Source organism: Stegostoma tigrinum, chromosome 1, assembly GCF_030684315.1.
Source record: "Stegostoma tigrinum isolate sSteTig4 chromosome 1, sSteTig4.hap1, whole genome shotgun sequence".
Lineage (NCBI taxonomy): Eukaryota > Metazoa > Chordata > Chondrichthyes > Orectolobiformes > Stegostomatidae > Stegostoma > Stegostoma tigrinum.
Genome location: NC_081354.1, coordinates 88457801 through 88477441, shown reverse-complemented (window position 1 = coordinate 88477441; position 19641 = coordinate 88457801). Strand labels below are relative to the sequence as shown.

General features: G+C 40.7%; 1 protein-coding gene across 4 annotated transcripts in view; it reads left to right on the top strand.

Moving 5' to 3' along the window:
- Positions 1-19641, top strand: part of ccdc149a (coiled-coil domain containing 149a) — a 129287-nt gene that overhangs the window by 25660 nt on the left and 83986 nt on the right. For all 4 annotated transcript variants that reach the window (XM_048538463.2, XM_048538454.2, XM_048538448.2 and 1 more), the window contains exon 2: positions 1097-1258. In XM_048538463.2, the coding sequence (XP_048394420.1) occupies positions 1097-1258 (162 nt within the window). The remainder of the gene's footprint in view (positions 1-1096; positions 1259-19641) is intronic.

Below are 19641 nucleotides of genomic sequence, written 5' to 3'. Positions count from 1 at the left end.
TTAATAAAAGCTTTTAACATTTTCCCTATGATAAGTATTAAGCTAACTGGCTTGCATTTTCCTGCTTCCTGTCTCCCTCCCTTTTTTGACGGAAGGAGTTCCATTCGCTATCTCCCAAATCAAGAGACTTTTGGAAAATTAAAACAATGTATCTACTATCTCACTAGCAACTTCTTTTAAGACCATAGGATGAAGTCCATCAGGACCTGAGCACTGGTCAGTCCCCAGCTCCTACACTGTATTCAGTGTCACTTCCCAGGCGATTGTGATTTTCCGGAGGTCCACCCTGCATTCTATTTAGTAACATTTTGTGGCTTTGGGATGTTACTTGTATTCTCTATAATGAAGACGAATACAAAATAACTGTTCAATTCATCTGCCTGGTCTTGATGAGAGATGCCAGGGTGATGGTGAGTATTGCCTGTTATTGAAATTAAGAGGAAGGATGGGCAAGCTAGCCTAGGTACCCTGGCAATCAAAAAACAAAGCAGTGAACATTGAAATATATATAACTACACCCTCCAACTGTGTCTTACAAAGAGTGACAGTTGGGTGCAATGTTTGACTTGTTCCAAAAAGCAATCCTCACATTTCGCAGCATTTGCCTTTCCCATTGGCTGGTCATTGTGTTATTCCTCAATACTTTCTAAGTGGGCAGGTACTGCAGTGATGAGCTTGAAATCAAAGCACCTTTCCCTAAACTTCCTGCTAAGTGCACAATAAGTAAGTTCATTAATAGGGTTAGGTGATCTGTGTTTATGGATGCATATGTGTAGTGATACTTTCTGTCCCACAGTGTTTTGTAGGCAAACACTGCAAAAGTTCTCATTAAAATACTAGCCTGTAGGTTTTCTGTGACAGTGTCATTGTTCCAACAAATCATTGTCATTTGATGTAGTACTCAAATGTATCTACATAAGGAAGCTTGAGTTGCTTGTTTAAATGTTAATGTATATTTCTTAAAATTTTAATTGATCATGGAAACTTGCAGAAATTTGAAAAAAAAAATTGCAGTTTCTTTAAAAAGAACTAAGTCTAAAATTTGTGTGGTTTTACATAATGTTTTGATTTAACTTCAACGTTTCCCTTGATTTAGTATTTGATATGCAAAAGAAAGCTGGAGAGCAAGAAAGAAGCTCTTTTGATTCTCTCCAAGGAGCTTGATACATGCCAACAAGAACGGGACCAGTACAAACTAATGGCTAATCAGCTTCGGGAGCGCCATCAATCATTGAAGAAAAAGTACAGAGAACTAATAGTAAGTTGCCATTTTAATACATTCTAATTGTAATGTAAAAGTGGATTTTAAAAAATAAATTGTTAGGAAAATGTTATTTGTAATTTAGTCTTATTTCAGGCTTCTTGAGCTTTTAGGGTGAATTTATGCACTAACCCAAGATTGAATTTCCATTTCATTAATATTAAAGCAGTTGTGTAACCAATGATCCAACCTAGAAACATAATGGTGGCTCATAATAGAGCAATGGAAGTAAAATCCATTATAGCTGTGATTATAGAGGTTGCACATCCAGTTGCGAATCTTGGACTGTGCCATTAATGTGGCCTTCTGCAATTCAAATTGAAAATTACACAAAAAGGGATTACATTCTTGACCATTGCCATGTCGCAGTAGTAAAAGGCTTCAGAATCAGGAAACAGAACTGGAATGGGGAATTGTGCAAATCAGAGCCCAGAACCTGCTGTGAATTTGATTGATTTTTTTTACTGTGTAAAATATGAACCAATTGTACTGTCTGGCTTTGAATTGGCATTTTAAATAAACAACCTATTAGCATGTACCTTCTTCATAATTTGTTAGATTTTCTAAAAATCTGGATGTTTTGTCTTTGTAAACCTGTCTCTAATGCAAACTCTTCTAAATGTATGAATCTTTCTTCATAAATTGCATCTCTTTTAAAAATATTGTGGCTGATAATTCATGATCTATCCAAATAATGTTTCTGGGTGGAGATTGGTATCACAAAACTGGTGTGCTGCCCTGCAATTTCTGGGATAGTTAATAACTCAAAATGTGCATCTAGTTTGGCCATCCACCTATGATATTTAAGTAATGCGAGGTTCCTCTACCCTTGGAAATCACAGGCAGCTATGTTCCTGTTCAACTACAGTGTGGCCTACATTATCCAATATTTCATATTTGATCTGGCCAATGATCAGCATAAAGTTGGAACATCCTGATTCTACGTAGCCATTGATGCTTTTTTGTGAATAAGCCTCATTATTTTTTCAGTGAGCCAAACATATAAAGGCAGCATCAAATGCCTAGTGAAAATTCAAGCAGAGTGGATGTAATGGAGTATTCTGTACAATCAATTTGTGAAAGCTTCAAAGAATTCCAACAGGTTGTAATTCATTTTCAGAGTTTCCTGGCTGGCTGTAGTGTTCCTTAAATAAATCTTGATGATTTTCTATAAGCTATTCTGAACTAGTTTATTTTTTTTCTCTCATAACCAAACAGCCTAACATTGGTCAAATTTAGAGTTCATGACAGGCTCCTCACTGAAAAGTTAGCACAGGAGGAGGCCGTATAACCCATCCTGTCTGTACTAGTTCACCAGATGAGCACCTGACTTGTAGCCATGTTACGAATGTTGCTTTATTCAGTGTGCTCTTAGCATGGCAGATTATATCACATTTTACTGTATGTCTCAAATGACCAGCTATCTCTGCGGATTGGCTGAAATCTGGACAGACTGACTGAAGCTAGCAATAATCAACCAATGAGCCAGACAAAGCCAACCAAGTTTATTATCTAATTTTCTAAAACTACTAATCATGCAACTGCAAATTGTTTAAGATTTTTTCTGGACTGTGTTTAAATAGTCATGTTATCTTCCCAGCCAGCAAGCTATCCAGATGTTAACAACCAAAAATCATATCAGAACAAGTTAAAATAATTGACCAAGTTAACAAATAACACAGCCTATCCACAAATCCAGAAGAATACTTGTCTAATGGATAATTTGCAGCAGGAGGTTTGGGATTTAAGTTTTGTTCCTTCCTGAAATTTGTTTCCAATATCTTTATTTCTGGGATGGGTGATTATGGATTCAACATGTGTGATGTTAATGCCTACCAGCAGGTGGCTTGCTGCAGCATGCCTTCTGTTTGCATTCTTGAGTATCGGGTGCTACTGTATCATCCAGTTGCCGTTGTGTGCCAGCTTCCCCCATAATCCATCTCTTGCCATGTATTTGTTAGTTTTGTATCTTCCCATATCAATAATGTAGCTTCTGTGCTTATAGATGTCTGTGGCTTATCTAAGCTTAAAGAGAAATTGCAAACAGCAAAGTATAAATACGTGGCAATAAGAGTAGGGCCAGGCTATGAATTCTATAACAAGTAAATTACCTTCCACCCATAAAGCCTGCTCACCATCTACAATGCATGGGCCTGGTGTGTGATCAGATACTCTGCACTTAGCTAGACGTGTTGCTCCAACAACATTCAAGAGGGTCACATATTCTCAGAGAAAGCAGTCTGTTTGACTGACACACCATCCCACCACCACAAATCGTCCCTCCAACCTCTACTACTAACAGTGGCAGCAGTGTGAACAATTTACAAAGTGTACTGTAGCAATTCACAGAGGTTCCTTTACCAGCAATCTCCAACACCTAAAAGAATAATGACAGCAAATCCTTGGGAATACCACCATCTGTAAGTTCTTGCCCAACTGAAATATCTCCTGATTTGGAACTAGATCCCTGTACCTCCACTATTGCTAGGTCGAAAACCTGGAACTCCCTTTCCCATAGTGTAATTACTTGATCAAGGACAGTTAGGGATAGGAAATAATTGCTGGCCTTGCAATACTAGTGGTGATCAGGCTCTGTAAATTTAGTGGTACTGCAGAATGTATTTCAGAGTGGAACTTACAAGGAGACATAGAAAAAAGTGCACATTTTTAACACAAAATTATTTTCCACACAACTGGGCTTTTGTTCATCAGATCCATGACAATCAAACAGGAGAAACCAGTTTAAGCAGAAATAGGACTTCGTTGCCTGATTGCCAAAACATTGTTTATTTGGTGGCAATTCAGTAGTCATGAGATCCATGAATGCAATGTATGTCTAAGAGGCGAAGGATAAGGAGAATAATTTAGAATCTCAGAATTCCCAGAGTGTGGGAACAGGCTACTCGGCCCAACAAGCCCACACTGACCCTCCAGACAGCATTCCATCCAAACCCATTCCCCTACCCTTTATCTCCCATGACTCATGCACCTAGCTTACACATCCTGAGCACTAGGGGCAATTTGGCATGGCCAAACCACCTAACTTGTACATCTTTGGATTATGGAGGAAACTGGAGCACCCAGAGGAAACCCATTCAGACAAGGGGAAAAATCTGCAAATTCTGCACAGAGAGTCACCCAGGGTGGAATTGAAACCAGGTCCCTGGTGCTGTGAGGCAGCAGTGCTGACTACTGTGCTACTCTGTTGCCCATGGCTATCTGAAGTCTTACCGCTTCCATATCGATTGTAATTATTCTCAAAAGATGGTCAGGGACCTGAATTTTCTTTAGCTGTGCATATCTTTAAAACACTTCCCTTTACACTTTGATCAAAAAATGTAAAAAGGTGCAGTTGTGGTCTGAATGTGTTTCTCTCTACATGGAGACATGGCTGCTTTCTATGGTTAATTCCAAACAGATGCAGAATCTAAAACTTTCATTCTGCTTTTGTCTTCTTTCTTAATCTTCCTGAATACTCTTCTCATAGTTGGAAAAGTTAGTGCTTTAGTTTTAGAAAGTTACATTATTGCTTTTGGCCTTGATTTTAATTACAGTGTCAAAATTTATTGTATCAAAAAAATCTCTGGTACCAAGTATTCACCCAGTTCCAGTTCACTGCTGAGTTGTGGTAGACGGCTGAATACTAAATGCCATGCAGCAACTGCTTTTGTATTCTGTTCACTTATGGTAGTTAAGACAGATTGTCACTTTAGAATTGTTAATATTTTTACCTTCTCTCTTGGTTGTTCCTGGTTCTGTTTCGCTTCAGCTTTACTTGAGCTGGAAGTTGACAGGAATTCCCAATTAGAATATGTTACATTTAGCAATATTAATTTCTATCCATGTTCATGCATTTGCCCTTCCTCAGTTGTATCTTTCCCCTTGATAGATGTTATATTTCTCGATTTGTACTCCTTGTTCATCTCGTGTGATATTTCTGCACTTCGGTGAAATGTAGCAGTTTTTCTTAATTGTTTCTTCACTGTTTATCACATTGATGTGATTGCATAAAACTACATAAATGTATTGCTGTGCAAATCAAAAGCTGCAATGTATTTCAGTGGCTCATTCTTTATGTTCCCGATTATACTCCCTTAAAAAAAAGGAGTTGGAAAAGAGAAAATCTTACATTTTGTTTTTTGTTTTAACATTATAACGGTGCTCAGTTCATTGTTTGAGAAAAATTTATCTGTAAATGTTGGGTTTCAAATTGTGTGATTCATATATAAATGGTTTCTTTACTGGAGCTAGAAGATAATAATTCTGGTATGTTGATGCAGCAAATTTGTAATGCACTCAAATAAGTCATAAGAAATCTGATCATGCTGCATACTGTCATGCTTTCATTAACATCAGCTCTGCTTATATTATGGAAAGCTGGTTTGTCTCCTTTGGAGCTGAGTATATATCATGCATTTGTAAAATTGAGTGCAATCAGACCATACGTATGCTACACCAATTATACCTTGCCAGTTAATACAGTTGAGTTGTATTTGAGAGTAGAATAGAAAAAGAAATGCTCAAATTGACAAGTAAACTCGCTGCAATGTGTTTTACTGTTTCAAAACAACAGTCCTTCTAACTGTGAAGGGAAATAAAATCTACTGAAAGCCTTGATCCCATGACAGATTGGTTTCTATTGATGTTGCTCATAGAATAAAACTGTCTCTTTCTATAAATGTCTTCCTCATTCATTCCTTTTTTCCAATTCTTTCTCTGTTCCTTTTTGACTTGTGTAATTTTGCTCTATCTGGCAGCAACGCAATCCAGGCCAAATACTGCACTGTCAGTTTAGACCGAATCGTCAAAGAAAGGGAAGGTACGAATGAAATCGGTAATGCTATCAGTGGCACCTGCACGATAACAGCCTGCTCACTAAGGCACAGTTTAGGTTGTACCAGATCACTCAGTTCCAGATCTCAATGCAGTCTTGGTCTAAACATGGAAAAAGGAGCTGAATTCAGAGGTGAAGTGAGAGTGAATGACCTATACAGAACTTAATCTAGTGTGACGTCATGGAGCCTTAGCAAGATTGAAGTCAATGCAATCAGTTAGGTGTGGGGAGGAAAACAGAAGTCGCTGGAAAAGCTCAGCAGGTCTGGCAGTAGCTGTGAAAAAAAGTCAGAGTTAATGTTTCGGGTCCGGTGACCCTTCCTCAGGGTGTGGGGAGGCTTCTCTGCTAATTGGAGCCATGCCTAGGCCAAAAGAAGACGTTTGTAATTATTGGCAGTCAAACGTCCCAGCCCGAGGACAATGCTGCAGGAGTTTTTCAGGTTAGTGTCCAAGGCCTAACCACCTTCAACTGCTTAATTAATGACTTTCATTCCATCATAAGGTCAGAAGTGCAGATATTTGTTGATGATTACAAATTGTTCAGCAACATTTGTGACTCGTCAGGTACTGAAGCAGTCCATGTCCAAATGCAGAAAGACCTGCACAATATCAAGGTTTGCTATGATAAGCAACCGTAACAGCAAGTGCCAGGAAATGATTATCTTCAACAACAGAGTTGGAAACCATCTCCCCTTGATATTGATTGCCTTTATAGTTGCTGATATCCACATTAATGACATCATGCGGGTTGCTACATTTCCCGAACCTGAATGGATCAGCCAAATAAACACGGTTGTTAAAAGAGCAGGTCAGAAGCTGGAATTTCGGCTTTATATAGCTCACCTCTACTATCTGTGTGATAGAGATCAGGGTTGTGATGCGATAGTTGTGCATTAATTTTGTTATAAATGTTCTTTTTGGTTGCGTTTTTGATGGACAAGGTGGAGACCATTATCCTCTTAAAGGACTATGAGGTGGGTTCAGAAATTTGATTGGTTTTCCTTCTGTGGTTCCTTAATCAGGATTAGAAAATTGTTAAATTTTTATCGATACTGAAAAATTGTTTTTACCAATACCCATTTAAACAGTTGCGATACTCTGAGACTTACGAGCACCCTGAGCACTTTGGCAGACCCACAATGCTGTTAGAGAGAGGTTTCCAGTATTTTGACCCAATGATCCTGAAGGAAATTTGATATATTTCCAGATCAGGATTAATGAGTGGTTTGGAGTGGAAGTGGCAGGTGTGTTTGTGTCTCCCAGTTTTTTGACCTTCTGGATGATTGTGCTCATGGGTTTGGAAACTTCTCTCCAAGGGATCCTTGGTGATTTTTTTGCTGTGCATCTTATCAATGGTACTTACTGCTAATATGCATTAGTGGTGGAGGGTGTGGATCTTTGTCACTATGATGCCGATCAAGTGGGCCGCTTTGTCCTGGATAATGTAAAGGTTCTTGAGTGTTGTTGGAGCTGCACTCATTCTGGCAAGTGGGGAGTATTGCATCATACTCCTGACCTTGCCTTATCGCTGGTGGACAGATGTTGATAGTCAGGAGATGAGTTACGCACTGCAGGATGCTAAGCCTCTGATCTGGTGTAGTTGCTGCATGTTTATAATGTCTTTTAAGGAATGCCCTTTGGGAAGAAAAACGGCCATCCTTATCTGGTCTGGCCTACTTGTGATTCTAGATCCACAGCAATGTGGTTGACTCTTCACTTGCATCTGGGCAGTTAGCGATGGGCATTAAATTCTAGCATCATCCCGTGAATGAATTAAAATAAAAAACGGCGAATCCAGTTCAACTTCTGGTCAATGGTAACCTAAGATTTTGTTAGTTGATTTACATTGAAAACAAGACAACACAGTGATGCAGCATTGGTAGGAAAATTTTATTCAGATAAAAATTGTGAAGTCAGCTTTCATTTTTGGGAACTTTTGCTTATTAGTGGAGGTGGGAAAATGAGAACTGTGTTCAGAGGAACCTTTTTCTCACAATGGTCACAATTCGCTATTCATGGAGTGATGTGAATTGTACTTTATCCCCAATCATTGGGTTTCTGGTAACTTCAGTTTTACTATTGTCTAGCAGCTGTAACAGCTGTTTGAGCTGATGGGTCACTTCCAGCCAAATTACCTCCGTGACGGCAGCAGATTAACTACCCCTCTTAAGTTCCCTTCATTCTGGCCTTGCTGCTCATACAATTATAAATTCTATCCCTGGTGGAGCAGCGAGAGTGGAACCTCTGGAGGAATGTGTCTTTGAAGGGGCTGGAGCAGCCAGCATGTGAAAGAATCTGTAACTGGAGGAATGGTCCCCATAGGTTCTGCTTCACCCATACTTGCTGTTCCTCCAAATAAAAAAAAAGGGATGACTTTTCTTCCAATGTTTTGAATTTTTTGTCATATCTTCTGGGCTATTTGTGACATTTTGAGGGCGAATTTGCTCACCACTCCCAAGCATTTTGAACACCGTTTTTGAGACCAAACAGTCTCAAAATCAGGGTTAGAAAATTGTTAGAGAAGAGTGCATTTGGTGCCCACTCTATTCTCCAGTGTGAGCTCATTTTCTCTTACCAACTGATGTTCTCACTGTGTCAACAATACGTGTTAGCAATACTCACTAGTAGCTGCCCCATTCTGTCTGCCCTTCTCTCAAGCCCTCATTGCTGCCCATTAGTTGCCTTCCAACTTGCTGCCCACTCACCGCGTCCTACCGACTGCTCACCTGCTACCTTCTGGTCACTGACTTCCACTAGCCCCCATTCACCACCCACTTCCGTGTTGCTTACCGCTTGCCATCCCTCCTCCTGAGCTTTCACTGATCACTTGCTGCCCATCTTGTGAGCTACGTCTGCCTCTCACTCTGACTCTCTGCTTCTTGCTCGAGTCATTGCTTGCTATCCTTCTCATACTTATAGCATTGGTTAGACACTGTGAAAGCCGCCCTATTCATACACTCCACAGAGAAGACAACAGCATATTGCCTATTTAAGTTGTCAAATAACTTTCTGGACTCAGACTATAACCAAAACGGAGAGGCAATGGCATAATGGTACAGGTAGTTCTGTTATAACGCGTGTTTTGTTAATGCAAGTTGGCTGTAGCGCGATTGATGAATAATGGACACTGTTTGGAAAATGTGAATTTTCTACTGTACAGGTATAGTGATTTTCTGTAGCGATTTCCCTTTCACAATTTTCTAAAGCCGAAGGTCACGCAAAAACACAACTATCACATTGTAGGAAAACTACTTGGATTATCACTGGACTATTAATGTGGAAACCCAGTAAATTCTGAGCACCCAGGTTTGAATCACACCACAAAGGATGGTAGAATTTGAATTCAGTAATATTTTGGTTTTAAGTCTGATGATGGCCGTGAAATCATTGCCAATTGTCAGAAAACCCCATCTGGTTCACTAATACCCTCTAGGAATGGAATCACAGAATTCCTATAGCGCAGAAAGTGGAAGTTAAGTGGTTTTGAGCCAGGGGGAGTGCCGTGAGAATCCTCAAGATTGATTCCTGACTCTAGGAAGTCTCATAGCATTGGATCAAACTTGAGCAAGGAAATCTCCTGCCGATTACTATGTACCATCCTCCCTCATCTAATGAATCACTGCTTCTCCATGTTCAATAGCACTGGGATAAAGTATTAAAAATGGCGAATATACACGAGATGGGGGACTTCACTGTCCATCACCAAGAGTAGCTCAGCAGCAGAACTTTTCATCAAGCCAGTTGGGCCCAAAAAGATATTGCTAGGTCTGTATTAGATTGTCCTCACCCCTGCCAATCTGCCTGCCACAGATGCAATAATCCATGACACAATTGGCAAGAGTGAGCAGTGTACAGTCTTTGTGGAGACAAAGTTCTTGGGAATACTGGGAATACTTGACATCATGTTGTGTGGTTTTATCACCATGCCAAATGGGACAGACTTCAAATAGATCTAACATCTCCAGACTGGGATCCATGAGGTGCTGTGGCTCATCAACAGTAACAGACTTGTACTCAAATACAATTTTTGACTTTAGGCCTGTCATATCGCTCACTCAGCCATTAACATCAAGCTCGGGGATCAATCTTGGATCAATAGAGAGTGCAGGAGGGCATGCCAGGAGCTGCACAAGGCATATCTAAAAATGAGGAGTTGGCCTGGTGAAGCCACCAAAGAGGACGACTTGCATGCAATACAGCATAAGCAGCAAGTGATAAACAGAACTAAGTGGTCCCACAACCAACAGATCAGATTTAAGCTCTGCAGCCCTACCACATTCAATTGTGAATGGTGGTGGACAATTAAACAACTCAGTGGAGGAGGAGGCTTGACAAATATCCCCATCCTCAACGATGGGAAGCCCAACACAAATATGCAAAAAAAAGGCTGAAGCAATAATTTTCAACTGGAAGTGCCAAATGGATGATTCATCTCATCCCCAGTGTCATAGGATCCAGTTCGATTCATTCAGCACAATATCAAGAAACAATTGGAGTCATTGGGTAGTGCAAAGATTATGCGTCCTGACATCATTCTGGCAGTAGTCCTGAAGACTTGTACTCCAGGCGTTCCAATATGGTGACAACACAGGCATCTGTGTAGCAATGTGAAAAATTTCACAGGTGTGTCCTGTACATAAAAATCAAGTCTAATCCGGTCAATTACTACTCCATCACCTAACTCCTGATCATCAGTAATGTGCTGGAGTGTGTCATCAACAGTGCTATCAAGTGGCACCTGCACAGTGATGCCTAGTTTGGGTTCTGCCAGGGCCACCCATTTCCTGACCTCATTACAGCCTTGGTTCAAACATGGACAAAAGAGCTGAGTTCCAGAGGTGAGGTGAGAGTGACAGCCCTTGACATCAGGGCTGCATTCGACAGTGTGGACTTATGGAACCCAGCAAAACCAGAGTTTTGGGAATCGGGGGAAAGTTTTCCACTGGTTTGATTGATAACCGACACAAAAGAAGATGGTTGTGGTTGGTGGAGGCCAGTCTTCTCATCCGCAGGACATCCTTGCAGGAATTCCTCTGGGTAGTGTTCTAATTCTTCTTTACTTTCTTCTTCAATGACCTTCCCTTCATCATGAGGTCAGAAGTGGGATGTTTACTGATAATTGCACAATGGTCAGCATCATTTGCGACTTGTCAGATACTGAAGCAGTCCCTGTTCAAATGCAACAAGAACTGGACAATATCCAGGCTTGGACTAAAAAGTGACAAGTAACATTTACGCTACACAAATGCCAGGCAATTGCCATCTTCAATAAGAGACATTCGAGCTATCGTGACTTGATGTTCTATGATGTTTCCATCGCTGAAAGCCCCACTGTCAGCACCCTGTGGTCACCATTGACCAGAAATTGAACTGGACTAGCCACAGAAATATAATGGCTACAAAAACATGTTAGAGGCTTGGAGTAATTACTAATTACTCATAATCGAGGGAGTAATTCACCTCTTGACTCTCCAAAGCCTATCCACCATCCAAACAGTAGGAATATGATGGAATACTCCACACTTGCCTGAATGAGTGCAGTGCCAGCAACTCGAGACTTGAAATCATCCAGGACAAAGCAGCCCACTTGATTGGCATCACTTCCACAAATATGCATACCCTCCAACCATGACGCTTGGGAGCAGCAGTGTATGTGACCTTCGTGGTGAACTGCAGAAATTCACCAAAGATCCTTGGACAGCAGCTACCATCTAGAAGGACAAAGGCAGCATATATATGGGAAAACCACTATCTGCATTTGCCTCTCCACCATCCTGATTTGGAAACATATATCACTATTCTTTCTGTGTTGGGTCAAAATCCTGGAATTCCCACCCCATTGACATTGTAGATCTACCTGCAACACATGGAATGCAGTACTTCAAGAAGGCAGCTCACCACCACTTTCCAAAGGGCAACTAGGGTTGGGCAATAAATGCTGGCCAGCCAGTGACACCCCACATTCCATGACTGATTTAAATTAAAAAGAAGAAAAAAAAAGTAAAGCTCTGCTTTTTGGCACGTAACAATTACAGCAAATGTTATAATAATTATCTTAGGAATCTCATGCAGTAATTATTAAAAACGCTTGTTTTATTGCTTTAAGAGTTGTATATGTTTATGAGCTGAAGGATAAAACCAATGACCAAACGAACATATAGACTGGCAGAAACAAGCTAGAGACTGGTTGCATCCATGGTTGGTGGAAATTACAAGTTGAGAGCTGTTAACTAAACGTATGGTCTATTTTTTTCAAGGAAACTGAATCCATGCTTGTTATACTGTTACTAATAATACATGAAATATGACATATCCCATCTATATCAATGATACTATATTCAATTTAAAAAGAAATGTGTTTTTGATTATAGCATTGCTTGCAATTTCCAGTTCATTGTGTCATTCTTTCTTGTTGGATTTAGCCTGCGTCATTTTTGATGTAGGTAGCCGTGTGGACGTCACTGGTCCTGCCAGTTTACGTACTGGGTCAGGAGACAGCTCTGCATTTGTAGGTCACCAAAATAAGCCAAATCCTTTGAGACATCTGGTGATTGTGAAAAGTGCTGCACATTACAAAAGACAACTTTTGTCCAGAAAATGATAGGAAAGCACTTGGAAGCAGGGGAAAAGTATGATAGTTGCCTGATATAATCAGTTTTTTTATATTGTTAAGAAAGTAGCCAATTCATTTACCTACAGATTTAATTTGTAAATCAAACATTACTGCCTGCAACAAAATGTTGGCATCATTGTCATGATCAAACTGAACGTATTAACTATTGTCATGAAGCTGTAACTGTGGGCTTTTTCAAGTATTCAACCAAAAAATATGTGGAGAAAGACGTAGAAGATAGGGAACTTGGGAAATAAATAGAAATGTCTTGAAAAATGTCTATAATTCAGAAGATGAAGTGCTAGAGGTCTTAAAAACAGAAATGCCTGATCAGGTGTATATCAGAACTTTGTGGGAAGCTAAGGAAAAGATTGCTAGGCCTCTTGCTGAGATATTTATATCATTGACAGCCATACATGATGTTCTGGCAGAGTGGAGGTTGGCTAATGTAGTGCCATTATTTAAGAAAGGTGGTAAGGAAAAGCCAGGGAACTATGGACTTGTGAGCATGACGTCAGTGGGTAAGTTGTTGGAGGGGTTTCTGACGAACAGGATTTATACACATTTGGAAAGGCAAGGGCTACCTAAGAATTGTCAGCATGGCTTTGTGCATGGGAAACTGTTTCTCACTAATTTAGCTATGTTTTTTGGAGAGGTTACAAAGAAGATTCATGAAGGCGGAACAGTAGACATTGTCTGAATGGAATTTAGCAAGGCATTCAACAAGAATCCGCATGGTAGACAGGTTAACGAGGTTAGTCCACATGTTATACAGGGGGTGCAAGCCGTTTGTATACAAAATTAACTTGAAGGATGGTGGTAGAGGGTTGTTTTTTATATTAGAAGCCTGTGACCAGTGGTGTGCCACAAAGTTTGGTGCTGGGTCCTCTGCTTTTCATCATTTATATAAGTGATTTGGATGTGAATAATGAGGCATGGTTAGTAAGTTTTAAGATGACACCAAAATTGGTGATAGTAGTGGACAGTGAAGAAGATTATCTCAGAGTACAATGGGACCTTGAACAGATGGGCCAATGGATTGAGAAGTGGCAGATGGAGTTTAATTTAGATAAATGTGAGGTGTTGCATTTTGTTTAGGCAAACCAGGGTAAGATTTATGCAGTTAATAGTAGGGCTCTGGGCAGTGTTGCCAAAAAAAGATATGTAGACATGAAGATGCATAGTTCCTTGAAAGTAGAGTTGCAGATAGACAGGGCAGTGAAGAGGACATTTGGCACAGTTGCCTTTAAGAGTCAGTGCATTGAGTATAGGAGTTGGGAACTCGTGCAGTTGTACAGGATATTGTGAGGCCTCTTCTAGAACACTGTGTTCAATTATGGCCTTGCTGCTTTAGGGAAGATGTTGGTAGACTTGAAAGGATTCAGAAAAGATTTACAAGGATTGGGGGGGTTTGAGCTATAAGGAGACGTTGAATAGGCTGGGACATTGTTGTGAGTCAGCATTGATGGCTGAGGAGTGTTCGCATAGAGGTTTATAAAATCAAGAGGGGCATGGATAGGGTGAATAGCCAAGCTCTTTTTCCCAGGGTAGGGGAGTCCAAAACCAGGGGTCATAAGTTTGTGTGACAGGAAAGGGAGTTGAGGGGCAATGTTTTCACCCAGAGGGTGGTGCGTGTATGGAATAAGCTGCCAGAGGAGGTGATGGAAGCAGGTACAATCACAACATATAAAAGGCATCTGGATGGGTACACAAAGAGGAAGGATTTAGAGGGATAAGTGCAAAATACTGGCAAAAGGGACTAAATCAATTTAGGATATCTGGTCAGCACAGACGAATTGGACCAAAGGGTGTTTCCATGCTGTATAGCTGCATGAATCAACCCCAATGACTAAGTCAAACAACCCCATTTTAAAGAAACAGAAATAAGCTGGACTGCTTGTCATTCTCTTAGCCACAAGTAAATGCTCACAGGCTTCAATAGTGTTAGAAAGATGAATCTGTGCCTCAAAGGTAGTGTCAGGAAATGGTTTGCAATTCCTGGGACACTCAAAGCTGTGCTGCTGAGACTGGGAGCTGTCCAAATTGAATGACGTACATCTCAACTGTGCTGGTTCCATGTTCTGGATAATCATTAAAAATATCGAAAATAGGAACAGAAATAGGCCATTTGGCCCTTTGAGTCTCCTGTACCATTCAGTACGTTCGTGGTGATCATCCAACTCAGGATTCTGTTCCTGCTTACTCCACATAACCTTTGATTTCTTTATGCCTAAGAACCATATCTGTCTCCTTCGTGAAAATGTTCAATGTTTCTTTTCTCAACTGCTTCAGTGGAAGAGTATTTTTAAGGCACAGCACTGTCTGAATGAAGAAATTTCTCCTCATCTCAGTCCTAAATGGTCTACCTTTACCCTTAAAATGTGACACCTGGTTCTAGAATCGTATAACAACGGTATCGCAGAGGGCTTGAAACTAAAAAGTTGAGAGATAGCAAGTAAAAGGAAACAACAAAGTAGTAGGGCAGGGCAGCTATTTAGCTATTGATCATCAGAGTGCAATAGGAAGTGACAGAAATACAAATGGAAGAGTACATCATCAGATAAGACCATAGATTTGAAAAATTATTTTTATAAGTTTAAGGTTCCATATCTGAATGCATGCAGCATGCTTCTTTGTGCAATCACATTGTTCAACTCTTATCATATTATTGAAGCTCCTTCTTTACTAACCATGCAATTATGATTAGAGAAACATTCTTTTTGAGATATCTTCACCATGTTCCTTCTGAGTCTATGCATTTCTCATCCTTGGTGGTTTCAAACTCTGTCTCACTTCATCATGGTTTTTTTCTCTAAATTAATGCACAATATTCTTCCTTAATCCCCATCTCCATGGCAAGTTCCCAGAATTAGCTTTGGCCATTTAAAGTTTGGGTGGCATGGTGTCCCATTGGTTAGCACTGCAGCCTTACAGCACCAGGGACCCGGGTTTGATCCCACCCTTGGACGACTGTCCGTGTGGAGTTTGCACATTCTCCTTATGTCTGCTTGGGTTCCCTCCAGGTGCTCCAGTTTCCTCTCACACTCAAAAGATGTGCAGGCTAAGTGGATTGGCCATGCTAAATTGCCCAGTAATGTTCAGGGATGTGTAGGTTAGGGGGGTTATGGGGGATGGATCTACATGAGATGCTGCAAGGGTCGGTGTAGACTTGTTGGGCCGAAGGGCCTGTTTCCACACTCTAGGGGTTCTGTGATGATTCTGTGATGTTCTATGGTTCAATGAAAGTTGACATCTCAAATGGCTCTGCTACTCCCATCATGTGAAACACAGATAAGGCCTTCTCTGATTACATCCTTGTGTTGCAATCAACCTACATGCTCTTCAATCCCATTCCCAATTCAACTCAGATTTTGCCAGGGGATTTTACAAAATTGTGTCCCAATTCAAATAAAATATCAATTGTCTTACCCTGGTCCTTCACACTTTGTCTGCAGCTACTGATTTGTTCTGCCATAGCCTCACCTCCATCTAATGCCAAAGTCACTATTAAAACCTTTGCAGCTTCTCACTCTGACCCCTTCGTCTGCTTTGGTCTGTACCTCAAACCTCCCTTTCCGCTTCAAAGTTTTTACGTTTGTTGTTACCTTTCAAATTTATTTGTCCTACATCACTCTGATTGAATCTTTAAAACAGGCATCATGCCACGCTCACTTGAACACTTCCCCCAGTTTCTAACCCCAAAATAGCTCTTATGAAAGCCTCAGTTGTTTTGTTAAATATTAACTCCTCCAGCTTTTATCCCTCATCATCCCTACACATTCTGATTCACCATCCGTACCAACTCATGTCCCCATCACTTCTCATGACTTCTTATGCCCCCTATGACAACCCCTGTCCCCAACCAAACCCCATCATTCCTTGTAGCTTCCATACAAATTTAATGCCAACTCATGTTCACCCATCTACTCCATAATCCCTTCGAGTTATTATGTCAAGTTAATACCAACTAATTTCCCTCCCCCATACCTTCCATGCCAACAAATACCTCCATGCAGCTCCCATGACTGCTTTTCTGGCCTGCATACCAAGTCTGTCACCTCATGCTCCTACAACCTTCATGGCCCTTTATGGCCATTAGGCTATTGTAATGCCAACTCACATTCTGCAATGACCAACTTACATTCTCCCAAGACCAGCACAGCTTGCCCCTGCCTCCTTGACCTGTCCGCCTTTATTCCCACCTCACTGAACAACCCCATCCCCATTTCCTACCTACTAGCCTCATCCCTGCCTCCTTGACCTGTCCATCTTCCCTCCCACCGACCCACCTCTCCCTCCCAACTGACCAACCCTCATCTCAACTCCCTACCTACACTCACCTTTACTGGCTCCATCCCTGCCTCCTTGACCTGTCTGCCTTCTCTCCACCTATCTGCTCCTCTATCCACTCTCCAACGTTGCCTGCCCCTCTCTCTATTCATCGCAGAGTCCCCTTCCCCTCCCCCATTTCTGAAGAAGGGTCCAGACCTGAAACATCAGCTTTCCCACTCCTCTGATGCTGCCTGGCTTGCTGTGTTCATCCAGGTCTACACCTTGTTATCCCACTCTAGAACTTGTTGGCTACGAAAGAAACCAGACATTGCTATATATTAGTATGTATCAATGTCAGCCCTGTCTGGAAAAGTAGGAATAGTTAGCAGTAGGAACGACAATTGGTTACAAATAAATTCCAATAAAGCCAAAAATGATAGCAGGCACAAAGCTGATCAACCAGCATTGTAACAACCGCATTTAATATGATGAAAGCTGAAGGGAGAAGAGAGAGACATACCACTTGTGTTATGTTGACAAACAGAAGAGATTTTTTTTGTCAACTCTCCCTGACAGAGGGAGGTTTACTTTTTATACTTTTCAAGGGTTGGGAATTTAAGTTACTTGACAATTCTACAGCCCTATTTGCCATTAACTGGCATTTACGCCTCCTCCACAAATTTGTACCTTTGTCATTGCAGGATAAGCTTCTTGCTACAGTGAATTGTGTTTTGATGTGCTCATTCTCATTTTCAAATCCTTCCATGACATTATCCCACTGTATTACTGCAATCTCCTCCAGCTCCATACCAGCTGAACTAAGTGCATTCCTTTAATTCTGACCTCTTGAGCATCACTGATTTCAGTTTCTCCTTTGGATGCTGTGCCTTCATTTGCCAACATGCCACTTTCTGCAATTTCCTCCCTAAATCTTTCTGCCTCCCTACCTCTCTTCCTCTCTCTCCTCCTATCTCTTCGATCAAGTGTTCAGTCATCTGCCTTCTCTCCTCATGTTGCTCATTATCATTTTTTTTGTTAAAGTTCCTGTGAAATATTTTGGGACAATTTACTTTGTTCAACACAGTATGTAAGTAGAAATTATTAGAAATATATATTTTAAAGTATTTGCTTTAGCTGTAAGTATATTTAATTAGAATAAATATGACTATATGAAAAAGAGATCATTATTGATCTTTACGCACAAATTCTTATTAAGGAATTATTTTCAGAGAAGCTTTTGACATTTTGGCTATTGGCATAGCAAATAAATACACACCTAGAACCCAAAATTATTGGAAAGACTATCAGGCTGAGAATGCACAATTTCCTGATAGGATTCAATGAGATATATTTGTTTTCCAAAAACATAAAAATAGAAAATCTGCTGCACGGTGCCATGAAATTAAAGTGTGCTTGAGGTGCAGAGGGATTATACAAGCAGCAAAGTATCTTTCAATTAAAATTTGCTTACATTTGGATGAACGTCCTGTCTTACCTTGTGATTAATGTGTAAGCTTTGGTGATTCTCTCCACATTAGAAGTTGCTTAAAACCCATTGCCCAGTTTTCTTTCTTTTCTACTTTTAGCTCTCCATTAGCAAGACCAAGGAAACGGTGAAGAGGGCTCTTCAGCTTTTTGCATTCAAAGCTGCAAACATGTTTATGTAGAACAGAGCAAATTTAATAATGTGCCAGTGGTAACTTTGGTCCAAGTTAGAAACATACAGTGCAGAAGAGGCCCTTCAGGCCATCAAATTTGAGCCAAGAAAAAATACTCTAAATCTTACACGAGGCTCACTTTCCAATACTTAGCCGCAGTCTCGAATGCTGTGCTATTTCAAGTGTTCATCCAAGTACGTTTTAAAGGTTGTGAGGTTTCTCACCTCAACTTCCATCCCAGGCAGTCCATTCCAGATTTCTACTGCTCTCGGGATATGAAAATAATTCTTTAAATCCATTCTAAACTCCTGCCTTTCACCTTAAAATTATGCTTCCTTTGTTATTGACCCTTCAACTAAGGGGAACAGCTGCTTTCTATCCGCAATGTCCATGTCTCTCATCAACTAATACACCTCAATCAGGTCATTCCCCCTCCCTTACCCAACCCTTTTCTGATCTAAAGAAAACAACCTGAGCCTCTCCAGCATCTCTTCATAGCTGAAATGCCCCATCTCAGACAACATCTAAGTGAGGATATACATGAATTGGTCAGATCAGCAGCAGATGGAATTTAACTCTGAAAAGTATGAGGTGACGCACATAAGAAGTAACGAGACAAGGGAGTACTCAGTGAAGGCAGGACACCAGGAAACTGCGGGATCTTGAGGTGCTTCTCCACAGACCCCTGAAGGTTGCAGAACATGTTAATGGGCTGGTCAAGAAGACACATAAGCCACTTGCATGTATCAGTCATGGCATAGATTATAAGAGCATGGAAATTATGTTGCAGCTGTACAAAACTTTGGTTAGGCCACAGATGGAGTAACACATGCAGTTCTGCTCACCATGCTCTGGGAAGGATGTGATTGCATTGGAGAGGGTGCAGAGGAGATACACCGGGATGTTGCCTGGGATGGACCATTTTAGCTAGGAAGAGAGACCGGATAGGTTCAAATTGTTCCTGTAGTGACTGTGATGAGGTCGGCCAACTGGACCTCACAGAA